This window comes from Antennarius striatus, chromosome 1 (genome assembly GCF_040054535.1).
Source record: "Antennarius striatus isolate MH-2024 chromosome 1, ASM4005453v1, whole genome shotgun sequence".
Classification (NCBI taxonomy): Eukaryota; Metazoa; Chordata; class Actinopteri; order Lophiiformes; family Antennariidae; genus Antennarius; species Antennarius striatus.
The window spans coordinates 19,494,496-19,513,622 of NC_090776.1; the positions used below are offsets into that span (position 1 = coordinate 19,494,496).

At 42.5% G+C, this 19,127-nt stretch overlaps 1 protein-coding gene across 1 annotated transcript; it reads right to left on the reverse strand.

The window, feature by feature from the left end:
* Positions 1-352: 352 nt before the first annotated feature.
* ext2 (exostosin glycosyltransferase 2) lies at positions 353-17,305 on the reverse strand. The gene is made up of 15 exons (XM_068311437.1): positions 17,192-17,305; positions 16,139-16,474; positions 15,400-15,623; positions 14,698-14,787; positions 13,522-13,638; positions 11,000-11,195; positions 10,504-10,643; positions 10,313-10,406; positions 7,040-7,171; positions 4,324-4,513; positions 3,253-3,419; positions 2,540-2,683; positions 2,293-2,421; positions 1,795-1,877; positions 353-1,185 (listed from the first exon to the last, which is right to left on the reverse strand). Exons 2-15 carry the CDS (start codon positions 16,451-16,453, stop codon positions 1,047-1,049), a joined length of 2,160 nt encoding a protein of 719 aa, XP_068167538.1. The 5' UTR covers positions 16,454-16,474; positions 17,192-17,305; the 3' UTR covers positions 353-1,046.
* Positions 17,306-19,127: the final 1,822 nt, after the last annotated feature.

Below are 19,127 nucleotides of genomic sequence, written 5' to 3' on the forward strand. Positions count from 1 at the left end.
AAGGGGAATCTGTTCTCCCGTTATTGAGATTTCACTCCCAGTTTCAAGTAAATCCTCTCAAATTGTCGGATTTCAACAAACCGGCCGGTCACAACTTGTGAAGAAGTTTGTCGTCTGTTTTTGTTGCACCACCCTCTCTGAAGTGCCCCCCCCCCCCCCCGGAGAGGAAACGAGATCGCTGGAGCATCACGCTAATTGAAGATGACAAAAATAAGAACTGCACCCTTTTGAACTGCTGACATTGAACAGGGTGGATTAGGCGGTGTATATTAACAACAGGTGACGGGGGTGGTGGGGGGTGCTGGGGCTGAGAGGGGGGGCGTCCCGTGTCACGGAGGCTGGAGGAAAGGCAGACGGTGGAGACGTTTATTTATGTATCACAAAAATCATACAGTTTATACATTTAACATGTAAACCTGGGATGATTTCACCGACAAATTAAAACATCAGGAGGTTAAGATGGGGCTAAAACCTCGACAAACAAACAAACAAACAAACAAACAGAGAAACAAACAAACAAGACATCCGATGGAAAACTCGTTAAAAAAATGCGTCTATTTTCAGAAGAGTGCTTTTTGGATATGATCCATTCCTGGCAAACGTATCCGTGTTTGTAGACAACAGAAATAGCCGTTTATGGAGCAAACTGGCTGCATAAACGTCACGCTGTCCCCACGGTTACGTCCCATCAGTCCCACGAGGAGGATGTCGCTTCAACATTCATTACTCTGTGTTTCCAGTCAGTGATCAAGTCTCTGTCTGCTCTTTAAAGGATGAAAATGTGGTTGGAGCATCATAAATTATTTGTTTTATATACAGCACGGCTGCAAAATAGAAATATATACACTGTCATATATACAGTCTATAGGTTCATCCCACAGCAGCTACAATCCAGCGTTTCCACCCACAACCCCCCCTCTGAAGAGGAGGGGTGGCGGAGCAGAAGCCCCCATCAGACTCCAGGAGCGGTTCATGTGTTAGTGTTGGTGCAAATAAGATCCAAAGTAAAAGTCACTGAGAGCACGAGGTCCTGGGGGGGGGGGGGGTCACAGGCTGCCGATGTTCGGGAAGCTCTTCAGCTTCTCTGGGAAGTCGTCCTTGTAGAGGACCGGGTCAGCGCGGTGCTCCACCACTTTCAAAGGCATGGTGCCGAAAACCGAAGCAAACTTGTTGATGCACTCAGACCTGAAAAGAAAATCAAACCAGAATTAAATCATGTCTGCAGACAAGTTTGATTTTTTAATTAACAAGAAGAAACCAGATTTGGCCTTTGGAGGATGACAGTTGTGTTATTAATACTAAAAATACAGGATTTAGCTCAAAAGGGAAAATTAAGACATAAAAATCATTGAAAAAAGCTTAAAATGCCCAAAAAACAAGATTACATGATGTAAATTTAGTCTCATAAGAGCAGCGTCTCAGTCCTGAAGCCCCGCCCCTTGAAACTCCTCATTGGTTATTCCAACATTATGGATATACAACCAACAGATCTGCATTTAATCAAAAATATCACATCTTTATTCAGATTTTCTTTATGAGTGAAAATCAAAACAATTTTAAACATTTAAAAGGTTTTTAGAAGATAAAAACAAAAAATAAGTAAGTGTAAAAATAAAGAATATTTATATAAATGGTGACTGAAATTCCACACGACAGCCGGTTGATGTAAGACTGGAGATGGAAATTTAAATGAAATTTAAAAAATTAAAAAGAAAAACAGAATTAAATGATCCGTTGTGTTTGCTGGGATCATTTCATCACAGATTTTTACTAATGAAAAAAGAAGCGTCTCACCTCTCTACCATGTGCGTCTGATCCAGGGACAGCCCGTCGATGGCGGTGCATTCTGGGCACTTGAACTTCTTCCTGGGGGTCACCTGACCGGAACCAGAACAGAGTCACAGCGGTTTGTTAGCTAGCAGCACAGAGAGAGACAGATGAATTCTGGGAGCTGCTCAGGGTTGAGTGTTTTCTGAAGAAAACCCGTAGGAGATATGTGGAGGGGGGGTGTGTGTGTGCAGGCGTACGGAAGTGTTCCGCTTTTGATTCTATGGCAGGGTGTGTGTGAGCTTAGGAAAACACACTCCGAGGGGGGAGTGCCAGTGAGTGACACCAAGATAAGGGAGGTTAAAGCCAGGCTTTAGCCTGGGCCCCCGCACCTGGGCACATCAGTGTGATATAGAGGGGGAGGATGGAGAGGCAGGAAAACTGAAGGGTGAGATCTGATCAAACCCAGCTCCCATCAGTCTGACTTCCTGCCTCCCACAGGAAGTTTCAGACGCGTGAGCTCACCTTTATGGGGGCTTTTCCTGTGATGTTGGCCACCAGGAAGTTCATGGCGATGTCCTCACAGTTCATGTGGGCGTCCACCCAGTTCTTGATGTCTCCTGGCATCTTGTAGGTGTACAGGTAGTTGAAGTACTGTAAGGGAAACAAACAGGAAGATGAAACACCGACGAGTTTGCACAATTAATCTGTGTTTGGTTCCCTAATGCTAGCAGGGTTATCCTACGAGAGGCTAAAGCGGGACTATTTTCACCTTGTGATAGAAGGCGGCCCCCGTCAGAACCATGGAGACCTCGTTAGTCCACTCCGACTCGTACTTCCACTTCCCCAGCTCGTGGTCCCAGAGGTGCAGCCGGCCCGGGTATCCCACCAGCCGGTCTGGGAATTCCCTCCATACCTGCGGGGGGAGGGAAGATGGGGGTATTGAGACGACTGGGACGACTCCGACTACGATAAGAACGGGTTTAGAATGATTACAGGGTGTAGAAAATGTATGGGTTTGCCTCCAATTATATCTGAAAATATTTGTCTGAGCCAGAAATCACCAGTGGGAGTCGGACTGGAGAACAAACAGCTTTCTGATTGGCTGATTTTCTCCCGTTCGGGCACCAGTTGATACGTGAAACGTACCGTCACGTCACCACGGAGACAGCTCCTCTATCCCGCTGCAATTCCATGTAATTATCCTTAAACTGAGCAACAATTTGATGAAATGGCGTCTAAATGGATACAGGTGAGTGCCGGGCTGGGGGGGGGGGGGCGGCAGGTATGCGAGCATGGAAAGCATCAGCGTGGGGACCTGTCATCATTCTTCACACATCAAACACGCCCTGGCGAAGGAGAGCGTAATCTCCCCCCAGAATGACTTTAAATGGAGGGATCAAGTTGAAACGCTTCCCTGTAATACCTGCGAGCGCGGCGGATTTTCTCAAAAGGTTTTTCTTTTCTTTCTTTCCTTCTTCTCACCTCGTAGCCGAATTGCAGCTCGTCGGACGTCAGCATGATGATGTCATCGTCGATGGCAAGCACCGCCTCCGTCTCGATCTCGTCGTAAGGGAAGAAGCGGTTGCTGAGCTTGTTCTCTTTGGTTCTCACAACCTTGAGGGGGACGCTGACCTTCGGCCAGAGCGACTCTGTCAGGGGAACATTTTTATGGTGAATTATTTCAATTAAAAATCATTTTTAATGAAAGAAATGGATAAAATTAGCTGGTTCCAGCTGTGAACTTGGAATATTTTCTGCTTATATTTTATATTTTCTGCTTACAAAAATAAGGCATTTTAAAACTTTTTTTCCACACGTCTACTTCCATCTATTCATGATTTGCAAATGTGTTTCAGCTGCAGCCCAACATCCCTCCATAAATTCCGTACGTGACACCCGTAATACCAAATTTTCATCTATTTTTTGAAGCTTGACGAGATCCTAAAAAGACTATCAGCGTCTGAGGATGAGTGCGGACTTATAACGTCGTATTTGAATCTGGAAACTTGCTCCTTTTGCTACGCTAACCTCAAGCACACACAGATCCGACCGCATGGCAGATCTGCATGAGGCGTGTGTTTTTTCAGGCGAGCGTTTCAAAGATCTTGGGCAGCGTCCACGGCACGGACGCCGGCAAAGACGAATGGCACAGAATGTGTCCCCTCATTAATGGGCTAACCGGGTGCTGGCAGCTCATGAGAAGAGCTGCAGATCCTCCTGACCACGTCTGAGGTCTCCTGTCAAAAGCTATTGTCAGGAAATCTGCCATGTTAAACAACCCTGAGTTTCTCCTTTCACTCCGTCTGCCCTGCTGTCATCCCTTCCTTTTATTTCGAAGCCTGGGAAGATACAACAGCAGCGGCGGCGGGTTATTATAGAGACGTTCTGAATTTCAGAACTTAAGCTCCACCTTGACGAGCAGCTGCCCTCCTTATTCTGAGACTTACGAAACTATAAAATCAAAATAAATCCCAGATTCCAGGAGGATGATGACTGATAGGAGCTTAACCAGACACGCCTCAGACGTGTCACACCCATGAACTCGGCGCTCACCTTCAGGAGGACTCTTGTTTTGGTTGTTCCACACCACCAATAGTTTGGCCAAGCTGGGCACCTTGGATATTTCCTTGATGACCCGGAAGAGGCTCTCGATGCGGTCGTAGGTCAGAACCACTGCCGTGAAGCCGGGCGCCCTCGGTGGGATGAGCGGCAGGAACAGAGGGCTGTTCACGCTGGTCCACTTCTGCAGGCAGGAGGGAACGAAGAGCAACCGGCGAGTTAGGATGGGTTTTCTTCCTGTTCTGTTCCTATGAAGCGCTAACCTACTGACTTTTAAACCAAACCCCTAAATCTATCGGGTATTTCATCAATTAAGGCAGTGAGCCCCAAACTACGGCCCGCGGGCCGAATGTCGCCCACCTCCAAATTTGGCACGGCCCCCTGAACAGCACCAGAAAAACACTCCAGTTGTTATCTATTTCATAAATGCAGTAATCCCTCGTTTATCCTCTCAAGATGCGCAGCTTCACTACATCACGGATATTTAGTAGGTAGTCATGTGATCTCGTACGCGCATGCTATTGGCTGGCAGCAATCCGAGACTCACGGAACGCAGTGCACTTGCGTGTGTTAAAGAAACATTTTTTTTAAATACAAAAGTGCTTTAAACAGTCTATCAGAGTGTGGTAAAAGGTAATACAGATAGAAAGTGGTTTAATATCAGTATGGGGAGGGTTCAGAAACGTTTAAATTACCGTAAATAATAAGATAAATAGTTCCTTTGCCATATCGCGGAATTTTGTTTTTCATGTGTGGTTCTGGAAAGCATTAACCATGAGTAACGAGGGATCACTGTAGTGTTATTTATTTCATTAAGAGTGTTATTATTTGTTGTAATCTGTTATTACTTATTTCATGACATTTTTTCTTTTAAGATCCCGGAAAGGTTTATTAATATTTGGTTATGTGTGACATTCTGGAAGACAATAAATGTTAACATTTAGACATGCAATCGTCAGTTTTTCTGACCCCGGCCCCCCATCAGAGAAGGGGAAAGTTATGTGGCTCTTAGAGGAAAAAGTTTTGAGACCCCTGGTTTAAGGCTTCACCTGGGTGTTGATATTGGCAGAAACCTCCCGACGGATCAGGAAGGAGTTCAGCTGCTTTGACAACCAAAATCTTCCGTTTACAAGCACAAGCAGAAGCGTCATCGCTTCATTGGCTCGATAAACGACATCAAACCCTTCCACCCCGGTTCCAGTGACGATCCAGGGTATAAAGACTGAATATCTAAAGCCCTAAATCTGCGGGCTTCTTGAAGAACACATGAACACTTTTCCTCCTCAGGTCCACGGGGACCACACGGTGATTACTTGGCTCCTTCCATCGCATCGACGCGAGTCTGTCGACGGAGAAGAGCCTGTTTTTTTTACAGGCTCTTCTCCGCCAGTAAAAAAAACACAAAAAAGTGTCTTTATTGGCCAGTGGAAACTTGCTTGTGGTCATTATCACTTTGTCGAACAAGCGGAGGGGGGAAATAATTAAAGTAACACGTAAACATTTAAAGGAGCGTAAAGGAGGCAGAGACCAGTTAAGCCATTTGTCGAACAGAATAAAACAGATGAAAAGAAAGCCACCCCCCCCGCCACACCAGATCTAAAGAAGTCCTGTCTGGTTATTTGAAGCTTTAGTCGTCCCTTATTAAACTTTTCCCATCAGCTTTACGACGCTAAACAAAGTGACGGAGTCACAGCTAGCGCGGTGGAAACGCTGGAACCCTGAATGCGATGCTACAGAAATGACAGAAATACATTCCATATGTCAGCCCCCCCCCCCACACACACGGGTCTTATATGTTTAATGAGACGTGAGCAAAAACACCCACAAATTAAAACTTAAAGGTCAGAACTTGGACCTGGAGGAAATTCTTTAACGTCCGTTTGTACGAGAACAAAAACTTCCCGATCGTCTGTCTTTTTGTGCAAAACACAAAAACAAACTTTTTTGCCCCCCTCCCCAAAAGGCACCAGAAATCCTGGGGAATGTGTTTTCAATTACCCGTCTAAAGGACTACAGTAGGAGGGGGGGTGGGGAGGTGTCTGCCTGATTTATTTCCTACTCTGTGCACGTTCTCCTCGCCATCCATTCACCGAATCCATCAAGAACACACTTCATCTCCCATCTGAGGCAGGAATGGCTAAAGGTCACCCCCCCCCCCCACAAGCCCCCCACCTCCTCTCCCCCCGCCCCCAATGCAATTACCTGCTCCGGGTCTGGACAACCCTTACAGATCTGAGTGACGCTGATAGATCGGACCGGGTCGCTGCTGCCGTAACGTGGGAGACGTCAAGTGTAACCAGCGATTACTCGGCGATCTGCTCGGGGGGGTAACCTGTTCCGGGGGGGGGGGGGGGGACGACTCAGACGTGCAGGAACTTATTTTTTGCCACAAGCCGAGAGGCATTTTTGTGAGCGCGGAGGAACTGCTGACATGACTTGGACGCTCCAGATGTCGCTGGGCGGATCACAAAAAAACTGCGAGGCGACGTATGCGAGGTGCCTTCACACACGAAACAAAAGGCAGCAATAGATCCAGGAAGCTTATGTGGCATCCAGAGCATCTTAGAGCTCCATTGTGGAAAGCGGTCATTCAGATGTCTCCAATAAAGTTAAAAAAAAAGACTTCAAGGAATGGAGCGCACAGACTGTATGGATTATGTAGCCCCCACCTTAAAAAAAAGGCAACTCGCCGTAAAGTGCGGTTACATACCACTACAGGCGGGTTGTTCCACTGCTCGTAGGTGCGGGCGGCGTACGGGTAGATGCGGTCATTGATTATCTGGAGGGTCGTCAAGCCGATGGCCTTCATGGAGCTGAAATAGGCGTCCCAGAACCAGCGTGCCTAAAAAAAAGATAACCGGAAAAGAACCAGAAAACAAGAAAACAAGGGAATAAACAAGCGTTAAGACAACAGGAAATGAATGAAATCCCAAAAGAAATTAAAGATTGAGGTGTTTATGAAAAAATAACGCAGAATGAAGTGTTTTAAAGTCAACGCAGGAGACAAAAAGTTTACATGCATGATTTTTTTATTGGGACACTATTTCATCAACCGGCTGGAATTTTAGTGTTGCTCACATGACATCGTCTTTACGTGACAGCAGACGGCCCATCGTCGTGAAATCATAACTGTAAAATCCAGATTTTCTTCCCTCAATCTTTTAAAGATCATTTTGCAGCTTGACCTCCAGCAACTTTTTCTTCCCCCTGAGGCTCTTTTGAATCTCTTTTGAAGCTGTCTGTTTTACTTCAGCAGAAAAACAGGCTTTAATGACGACTGAACTCTTAACCCACTACTTAAACGTTATCGCGTTGGCTGCCGGGATACTGAGTCAAAACCGCTCCCGGTCCGCCTGGCTTAGACGGAGATCCAAGAGGAGAACTGTCAGGTGGGTTTGCTGATCTAGAATTTTTTTGACTGTGTTAAGAAATAGAAGTAATGCTAAAGACTCGATGTTATTGCGGTTCGTGAACTATTACCATAAAACATGAAGCCTCCTTGCCTCCTGCGGGCCGTTATTCTATAAAGAGACTTCAAGGGAGCGTTTAGGGGCAAGAGGACTCTTTAACTCTTAATGAAGCGTCAAACAACGCTGTCTCCTGCCAGGAGGCGCCGCCTTACGCCGACAGCCCCCCCAACCTAACAGCTCCTCAAGGACCCGAGTCCAAAGACGTCCTCGTCTGGGTTAGATATCTATCTCTACGTCCTGCTGACGTCGTCAGGCAGGAGGACGGAGAGTCGGACGACTCAAGAGATGCGCGACACCGAAAGTTGTGTTTATTGTTACAAGGGGAGCGAGGCAAAAGCAAAAAGACTTTCTAATCTCAGGAGGGAATCCCAACGGCCTATAAATCAGTAAGTGATGAAAGGAGGAGCCAGAAAGCAAACTGTGCTGGCCCTAGGGCCCGTCCCATCGCCCTCCGGCCGCTCCCAACGCCTGCAGGCATTTTTATGAGCGGTGAAGAAGAGAAGCCTCCAAACGCAGCCACCGGCCTGTCGTCTCTAGTCGAGCTACGAGACGGGGGGGAATCAGAGAATTGAGCCACGTGAAAACGAAATGAACTACAATGAAATTGTCCTCCTGAATCTGTCGAAGAATTAAGAAGTGACGCAAACAATGTCAGGTCCAATTTTTCCTCCGCTGGTGAAATCTAACACTGATCCCACGTTTCAGCTCGGCTAAAACAAAGGAATTATCATCTAATTTCCCAGGAGTGGGGGGCGTTCCTCAGCGGCTAACCCCACCACCACCCTTTGGACTAGTTAAAATAAAGGTCAAAGAGATTATCAGATAGACTTCAGATTAAAGCGTCAGCGTCGTTTTGTTACCGTCGGCGGAAGTCGTCAAACGCCTGACAGATGGTTTAACCTGGAGAGCGGCGCTGGCAGCCAGCGAGCTGCGGACAGGACCAGGCGGTCATTAGAGGGTTGAGACTTAATCACAAACAGCCTCGAAACCGAGGACGTTCTGTTGGGAATGTTGGTCTGCCTGAGATTTATTAGCACCGTTCACTGAGATTGAAATATTCCATAACATGTATAATACAGAGTGTTTGGAGTCTCAAGCATAAATCAGTCCGGATTAGAACCTTGCAGGACTGAAGAACAGTCCTTCAGCAGAAGGTTTCATGCGAGTCATTGTCACATCTGACTATGCTGCTGTCTAAGATGGGATACGCGAGAAAAAAAAAAGAAGACTAAAGAGAGACAGGCAGCACATTAGACAGAGGAAATGATTCCGACTCGACATATTCCATAAATCAACCTCAGAGATCGGAGGAGCTGTGGCAAAGCTGGGAGCGAAGGTGGGATCGACAGACGGAGAGAGGAAAGAGGATGTCTGCGTTGAAGATCCAAATCTACAGGATGACTCTGTTTGTTTCATAAAGACCATATTTAGGTGGTTTGTCCACAGCAGTGGGTGTAAACACGTCACAACGGCTTTCTTTTTTCTTTATATTGGCCTCCGATCAGGAAACAGATAATAAATCAAACTGATAAATCTAAGATAAAGACGTTTGATGATCCGTCTACGGTGCCCTGGTTCTTTAGTGGCATGTTTGTACTGTCTGATCTTATCTTTTTCCATTTTTAAGCACGTACGTCAGACATCGACTCACAGGCACAACATGAAACCAAACGCTGCTGCGCCCTCCAATGGCCGCTTTGCTGTACTGCAATTCCTCAACCATATAAAGATAAATAAACTACACTATTAAAATCGATTTTTTTTTTTCTTTTTGAGATATTATTATTGAAACTACCATTTATTATACACCAGAAACTGAGGGAAGGACCCCTCAGGACAATAAATTATAAAGAATATTTCCGATAGCTTCTTCAGTTTGGTTGTTACTTCATATAAATCCCCATTTCTTTTATGCAACATTTCATATATTCAAGCTTTTCTGATGTGAGCTTGGTTTTATCTGTTAAACACCAGATTCTAATAAGAAATTCATTTCAAGATTTTTTTAAAAACTTGATTTAAGAAATAAATCAAGCCATATGCAAGTAAAATGCTTTCTTAGCATTAAAATAACTAACAACACGCCCAATACTAGTATAAATAAAGGATTGTAAATTTAAATACAGTGAATGTCTGGCTCAAGAACAAGGAAGTGTTTTTAAGTTGTTGTTTTTTTATCATCCAACCTAAAGCCTATGTCTGAGCCCTGGGACTAACATGTTTTCCCAGTGAAATGGACCAGAGGTGATGTGAGGCAACGAAGGGCAGTTGAACCGGTCCGGTTTTGTGATTCCGATAAAAGTTATATGTAATTTTAATCCATTTTAAGGTGAGGTTGATATTCAAGATTACAAAAATAGGCTTGGTTTCCAGACTTGTAAGAGATAAGTAGCTACAGGGCGTGCCAAATTTCTATTTTAGGTGATTTTGTCCACACCTAACCACATTGTCAATCAGAAATTCTTAAATAAGCCATCCGGAGAGACGCTTTTGTTCTGACATAGATTCCTTACCTGTCTTTGCATTTCTTCGACTTGTCTGTGAGGAATGCTTTTCAAGATTGTGTACATTTCTGACAGCTTTTCTTCAGGAATCACGACAGACGCCCTGAAGGGGGATGGAAAAAAAAACAAAAAACAGATTAGTGAACTGAAGCTGTCAACCCTTTTCATATGTCATCAATTGTTTGGTGAGTTATTCTGACCTTTTCCAGTCGAGTACTTCTGAGAAGGGCAGAATGTAGGAGTCGGCGAGGATGACCGGGACGCAGCCGGCCTGCAGCACGTCGCTCAGGGCGGCCTGGCCCAAACGCGCTCCCCGCAGAACCACGCAGAATGACGACTCCTGGAGGGACGCAACGGAAGAAAGAAGTTAGCAGAACATGTTCTGAACAGTTCCTGCTGCTATGAGGAACATCGTGGAGCTTAATCTGAACGTTTCCGCCGTAATCTACTTTTACTTTTAGTTCCTGGGGATCCATTTCCGCCAAACACAAAGTTCCTGTTCTAAAATCGTAAATCAGGTAGTTCAATTGTTTGTTAATCGCCAGGAATCTGCCATCCAACCATGTCTACAGTTTCTTGCTAACCGCACAAACTGTCCTGCTGATTTCTAGTACAAAATGAATAATGCAGTATTGCGCAGCACATTTGCGGATGCTGATTCAGCAGTACGATGACGAAGCGCGGTGAGCGTCTGACCTGCAGGATCTGAGGGTAGTCGTACGCCTGACCCTTGTAGCAGCGTTTGCGTGCGGTGACCGCCCCCTGGGACAGATTGGTGCACTTGTCCAGCAGCAGCAAAGCTTCTCCGTTTTCTTCCTTCAGGCGCTCCAGCTCGGCACGGTACTCCCGGTGGATGGCAGTTTGGGAAGACAGAATAAAGTAGCGCCGTGGACTAGAGAACGGAGAGGGGAGAGGCACAACATGGTTATCAAGACACGCTTTTAAATTATATTATATATACAGTGTGTGTGTGTGTGTATATATATATATATATATATATATATATATATATATATATATATATATTAGGGCTGTCACTTTAACGTGTTAATCAGATTAATTAATTACGCTGCAAATTAACGTGCTATAAAAATTAACTCAATTAATCGCGCAAGCATCTTAAATTTGGCCCATTGAGGGACCCGTAGGCTGCAGTGACGTCACTTCCTACCTGTGCCACTAGTCAAAAGCAGGGTGACTGACAACAGAGATGGACGCGACACAGGAGAGCGAGGCAAGCACACTCAGACCTTTGGGCGGAAAGTTTCTTTATAAAAAGAACAAAGACGGGACTATAAACAAAAACGCAGTGATTCTGCGCTGTAGACGCCTCCATCAGTCTGCCCCAGGACAGCTGTGGCTACACACGTAGTTACCATCACCAAGTATGAATGAGGAGTGAATGAATAACGGATCCGATGTAAAGTGTCTTTGAGAAAGCGCTATATATATATAATCCATTATTATTATTATTGTTGTTATTATAATTATTATTTGTACCTTTTGTAAAAGAGAATTTTCATATCACCGAAGCAGCTCCAGCCTAACGTATCATTTAAATGCAAAACATGACAAGGACACAGAGTTGAACGTTAGCTTACCCTTTTAAAGGAAAAGCCTGCTGGCATCCTGCTATTTAGTTACCTTATTTAGAGGCATGTTATACTATTCATTTTGAATTGCTGTATTGAGTCAGCTTTAGTATTAATTTTGATCGAGAGTCTGCTTATGTGCCTATTTGAGACTCAGCCTTGTTTTATTTCTGAATTTTATTTTATTTAACTGTATTTGTATTTTTGAGAAATGCTCCTGGCCTAATTGGTTTGCTGATGTGCTTGTCCTTTTTTCTTTTGAATTTCATTTATGAAGCACACTTAACCAATAAAAATGTGGATTTCAGATCTTCTCTTCTTGGTGCATTCTATTGATTAGTCATGCACTACAATTTTGTAATGTCCTAGAATTCAAATTCTTCATTTGAGGGCCTTTAGCAGGTATGCGATTAAAATGCGATTATAATTACATTAATTAATTACAAATCCTGTATTTAATTAGATTAATTTTTTTAATCACCTGACAGCACTAATATATATAGAAGTACCTTGACATACGAGTTAATTGAGATACTTGTTCGTCATACAAGCGAAAATTCGAGTTACAAGTCGGGATTCAGGACAACGCCTCTACTTGGCGGATGGATACAACATCAGTGAGACCGGATCTCGTTCTAGTTGGTGGAGTAGAGACGTAGCTTGTGTGTTTTCTTGACTTTTGCCTAGCTTTTCATTCTTTATCAGTTTACTTAACTTCTACATAATTATGCACAGGAAAGGTCTGCATGTCTATTGGTCAATAAAAAATGTGTTTTTAATCTTTTATTTTACAAAGCTGGAGTAGATTAAAATGATTTTAGTTATTTTAAATGGGGACAATTATTTTCAGGTACGATTAGTTTGACTTAACAGCTCAGTCAGAATGAATTAAACTAGTAACTCTTTATTAAACTTCACCTTTATATTCAAATCTTACTATCTAACTCACAAAATACGAACGTTTCAGTTAGCTCTTCTGTGTTCCAGAATATAAGTTCCTCTGTTCAACCTCTGACTATTTTGACTTCCTTGATGTTGGTGCTAAACCCCAACCAATTTCATTTCCTTCAGCGTGGGAGTAGATTTATTTAACATTGTGATCTGATTTGTCAGCGCTGGTCTATTGATGATCTGTTATGGAGTTGGCAGATGATCGGATGCAGGAAAAAAAAAGGTCCCTCAATCTTCTCCCTCCTCCTCCAGCACCTTTTTTTGTACATTAGTGTGTTTGTTTGTAGGATTAAGCTCAGGATAATTATTCTTCAGGTGACTGAGTCTCTTATCTGAATAACAGCAGGGAATCTCAAAGTTAGGTAAGATCACCATGACCATATTGGTGAAAAATGCCAAATTTTAAGGATTATTCAACGGCAAGAACAAGGGCAAGTCCTGAATCAGCTGACACACTACATTTTATTATCAGCACCAGGACAACGGCCAATCCTCAGCATGCGTAGCATGTTGAAAAACCGGCTCCTGTGTTACGGTCTGATTTTGTAAATGTTTCAAGCACCTGCTCAGGAAATCTTCTTCCTTATTTGATAATCCACAAAGTCCTTCATTAACGCTGTGGTTGAATTTGACATCAAATAAAAGACATGAGGGTTAGGTGACAGGTGAGATTACCCAGGGTGTCTCTCAAGCAGCTCCACGTCTGCAGACAGGGGGCTGTACACGGGGATGCTGACATCATAACCTTGCCTGTAGGTCCAGGTGGAGAAGCCGCCCCCGGCGAGCAGCGCCCTGAAACACAAAAAACGTGACATTCCACAGATGAGTAGACAAAAGCAGGACAAACAAGAATAACAAAACCTCAAGCCGTTCCTTTATCCCACGTTGATGTGTCATGAGAAATGACATCAAACCAGATTTATGGACCTATACAGTTCCCTTCACGATAAACGCATTTCTGGTTCTTCTTCATTCTCACAAAAGGGAACACCCTAAGTGAAAACATACCACCAGGCAGACACACCTGGTTCTGATGAGGCGCCATGCCAAAAGGAGAGACAACCAGATCAGATTACCAACTCAAGGCCGCATGAAAATACGCAAATCAACAATTTGATGGAACGAACTACAAAATAGTCCACTTAACATACCAAATTAATGAGTGTTCATCAACTCACATTTATAACTCACATTTATATTCTAATCCAACCCTCCCTTAACTCTTCGATCTTGTCAAATCTGTCTATTACTCTCTAATCCCATCATGTAAATCCACCTCCTCCAGTTTGTCAAATTAGTGTAAATCCTCCAGTTTGTCATAATCTGGCCATTACTCTCTAATCTCATCATGTAAATTTACCTCCTCCAGCTTCTTAAATCTGTCTCTGTTACCCTTTAATCTCTACACTTTACCTGGGACCCCGCCTGCTCATGAAACGTGTTTCTGCGGCTTTTATCCTTAGTTTATTCGACAAACAGGAATTAGGGTCATGTTTCGGTCCATAATGAGGTGTACGATGCCTACGTCGGTTAATTTGATGCGTTAAATGTTGAAAATGGCAGCAAAATATAGTGGGAAGATGATTCCAGGATACTGGTTATCACTGTTGAGGCTTCCTGAGGTATTGTGGGCCGAACTTAACGAAATATCGATGAAAGACAATTTCCATTGATCACCCCAATGACATGCTACTGACTGCTTGGTTTCTTGTTTAACCACCAACTGGTAGCTTATTATAAAACTAGCCCGCCTGATTGCTGGTTTAATTTGGGCTTCTGAATGTGGTTTAACTTGCATCATAACATTTTATCTTGTGTATTAGTAAAAATATTCAGATATACTTAATATACCTGTCTCTAGGCACGTCCAAGGCGGTGTTATAGTCGGGAGGGCCTCCGGGTAACATGTTGAAAAGTAAGTGATTCATTCCTTTGTCCCACCTGTCAAAGCAGATGTGACATTAGATTAGTTTGTTCAGATTATTGAAAAAATTATGACAGCTCACAGACGTTCTTCTTGATTAAACTGAATAGTCTCCATCTTACAAAACACTTTAACACCTTGAATTCAATTTAAAGGCATTATTTCTGATATTCCTCAACACAATTACACAAACTATTAAAAAGGCCCTTCTTGAAACTATTAAAACTGCAGTATATGGCACTTATTGAGATTGTCACTTCTCAAGAAAGAATGTCTAGATTATATTGGAAAAAAGGAATCTTTAGGAAGTTGGTATTTACAACTTCAAATTAAAAGCCAGATGCCCAGGATATAAATGATTGTCTGTTCCAAATCATACAGCCTTAAAATATAATTATAGGGTTATAAATTTGACTTTTGGATTCGGATTAATTGAATTAAAAGTGGATCCAGGTGGAGGCAATCTCTAGTTTTGTGCAAAAAGAACACATTTTTTTGGATTAAATGCTGTATTTGACTGTATTAACCATTTATAATAACCCACAGTCAGAGAGACTATTCTGATTATTATTATGATGAAAACTAATCAAGTCATTTTTTTCGTGATGGCATGTTGTTGAAGCGTTTACCTGGGCAGCATTGCCAGAGCCTGGGCAGTTTCTCTGACGCGCAGAGAGTTCTGATTCAACACGTCAATGGATGGGATGAAAAGACAAGCCCTGTTGACGTCATCGGTGTAAAAGTCACTGTCAGAAATGGCACTGAGCAGGTCGTTGTATTCCCGAGACAGCCCTGTGCTGCTGATGGGAACTCCCATCTCATCCACAAACTTCTGCAGAGAGTAGATGTAGACCTGCAAACGCAATTGATTGCGATTGATTTGAAGGTCGTACTTAATTAGATAGATAGATAGATAGATAGATAGATAGATAGATAGATAGATAGATAGATAGATAGATAGATAGATAGATAGATAGATAGATAGATAGATAGATAGATAGATAGATAGATAGATACATACATAGATACATACATACATACATACTTTATTAATCCCGGAGGAAATTGTACATATCCACTGCTCAGGCATTACATAACGAATAAGTACTGGATAAACACCACGAAAAAAAGAAACACTGACATCACAGGACATACCACAAGACATACACTACACAAACAGACACATGCAGCAGGACTTACATACTAAACTATAACAAAAATATCAACAGTATAAAAATAAATTTAATTAAATCCATTCAACCACGTCATAGCTCATACTTTGGAAACGAGACGCTCCTATATATCAAAAGGGATATTGTTATGTACATACACACTCAAAACGTGACGGATGCTATCAATGGCACTTACCTTGATTCTATTTTTGGGATTGAAGCCACACCTGTAAACGTCAAAACAGGTGTGCATGCGGCAGCTGAGGTCCCCCCTCCCAGGAATGGGGCTGGAGATGGGCAGGTGAGCAAGAGGTGCATCATGAACGCTGCGTTTAGCGAGGGTCCAGTCCCCTGCAGACTCGATGGAGTGAGGCCAGAACTGGAACATTCCAGTGGCGATCAGTCCGAGCAGCACCACAGAGAACAGGGTGATGTAGTATATCCGATGCTTGGTTTTCATCCTTGGAATAAGGGCAGGGCCCCGTGAGCTGTATTTCCCAGAGGTATACATCCCTGACACTTCAGTCAGCACCTGTAAAGACAGGTTTATGATCAACATCTTCTGTTAAAGCACATTTAATTGATTTGATTTTTTAAAGGACATTTATTCACAAAAAACAAATTACAAAGTAATCACATTCACATTCAATTCCAAGACATTCAAGCAAAATGGATTTCATGTTCCAAACCAATCTATAGTAGGAAAATTAATTTTTAAAAGAATAAACAAAATATAATTGTAATCATAAAATGTGGCTTGTTTACTTTTGCGAAGAATGAAAACACATTTCAGTGACTCTTTTGAACGTAGCCTTATTAGAGAGTGATACAACTAAAACACAACTAAAACTAAAATAAAAGCTTCATTTCTAGGTTAAGAGTCCAGAACGTCCATTAAAAGATAATAATTTAAAATCAGTGAACCTCTCAATGACAACTAACGTTCTGACTAGTTTCAACACATCCTTAGCCACCGAGCTAACGCCACCAATGAAAGAGCCAAAATATAAAGACACGAAAGGCAAAAATCGTCGAAAAATAAATTAATTTCGCGTCCAGAGTTGGAGCACCATTGCTTATTTTGTCTGAATTAATGCGTAAATGAAGTTAAATGACAGCGGCTACATCACAGAACAGGGCTAAACCCGCAGTATAAACATTCATGCTAAGTTAGCTTATTGACATCCGGGCTATTACACGTACATAAACGACTGGGAAACAATTCTAGTATTAAATGTGTTATACTCACCGAGGCGTTCGATTCTGAGTTTGATCGTTCGGTTTTATATAGTTGAATTCATGATAAAAAAAAAATGATAACGGTTCAGTCCGGAGCTGACGGTAACCTAGCATCGAGTGATAGTTACACTACTGGAAGCCAATTCATGAACCCTAACGAAGAAGACGCTATGACACGCCTTCCTCAACTGCTGATTGGTTAATACTCAAAGATTCCGAAAGTCTAACCAATCAACGCCGGACTTTTCCAATTTTGACCCACCCACAGAAGAATCACGAGTCAATCAGCGGTAGAGGTGGGCGGGTTGTGACGTCACTGTCTTTGGACTCGAAATTTGGCCAGAAAATGATTTGGAAACATTTTTACGCAGTCGTTCCGCTTTACTGACTTCTTTGTGCAGCTGTGATTCAGGCGGTAGATGATCTGCTGCCCTCTAGTGGAGAAGGATGCGGTCACTTTCATGTTTATCCACGGATGATGGAAACGTAGAGAAACACCTCCAGTAACGTTTTTTAGTGACTCACAAATGTGTGTTTGTTCGTTTACCTGTGAGGTAAATAACTTTGCTTAATTTAACTTTATGAAGGAGGTCTTTTTTGGTATCATATTAGAAAGTCTGTACAGTCAGTTTATATTATGACTTCAATTCCAAAAATTAGGACATGTTCAATTTAAATTCAAGGCAGTTACAACCTCGCCGATTATTTTAAAATACAGACTTATTCTGAATCTGAGGCCAGCAGCATATTTCAAAGAATTCTTAAAGACTGGGAAAGTTATGGAATGTTCAAAAACAGACATGAAATTCCAGCATTTGTGACAGCACGGAGGTGTGTGTTCGTAGCTTCTGGGGCTCCATATGTTGGTATAAGTTGTAGATCCAACATCAAAAGTCACCTATTAGCTGCCACGCATACAGCACAGACCTGTGTAAACAACTGTTCTCTCTGACGAAGCTGAACAAAGCATCACACAGGAGCCCTCATACTGATAAACACCTTCATTCAATCCTGAGGGTTTCCTCAGCTCAGAGCCTGACCCCTGAATGACCCCTGACCCCCAACATTGATGAACTTGTATGAAAGATGAGACACCATCAAACATCAGGCTCAGCCTCAGAGAAGTGAGCATCACACAGCAGTGATGCATTTTCAGTTCTAAATTTATTTCAACTTTTACATTTGTTTCTACAAGACATGTCTCTTTCAACGAAGTATTGTGTAGTCTGTGTGCCATAGATTTTTTTATTTTGTTTTATATTTATTTCAGTTGAATGGACTCAGGGAAAATTCCAGATAAGAGCCATGAGAAAGAATACAACTAATTTAATTTTATTTATTTTACTATTTGAAAGCAGTGATTGGTAAGATCAAGACAATATTTTTTTCATTTTTTTGCACAATAATGCATTATTATTATTGCACAGGTGTGTCTGAGACTGACCAATGGATCGTCAGCAGCTGACTCTGACTATTGTTGTTGATTCAAGGATTAAAGAATTAAAGTTTAATGAAAAATGAACTTGAATTTGAAAAAAAAAACCCAGGTGAATCACAAGTGAGAGCATCAGTCAGATCCTGTGGTTCTGTCTGACGTCACAGAAAACTAAAAGTTTTAGAAGGTAGTAAACTGAGCTAAAAGGGTAGATAGCTGAGCTAACTACCCTTGACTTACACAATTTGTCCCTTGAAGTCCAGTTTGATGAAATCGATGAAGTTGAAGTTGGAAATTTGCAACCAGAAATACGCAAGTGGAAATGTGGAACTGCAAATCACAGCCGGAAATCGCAACCGGAAATCACAAAGTTTGGTTTAGTTTTGGTTGTTTTTTTATCATTATTGTGCATGCAAAATATTATTATTGTTCATATAATAATGCATGCACAATAATGTATTTTCAGTTTATAATTCATGCAATTTCATTCATGTGTTTATCTTGATATTAA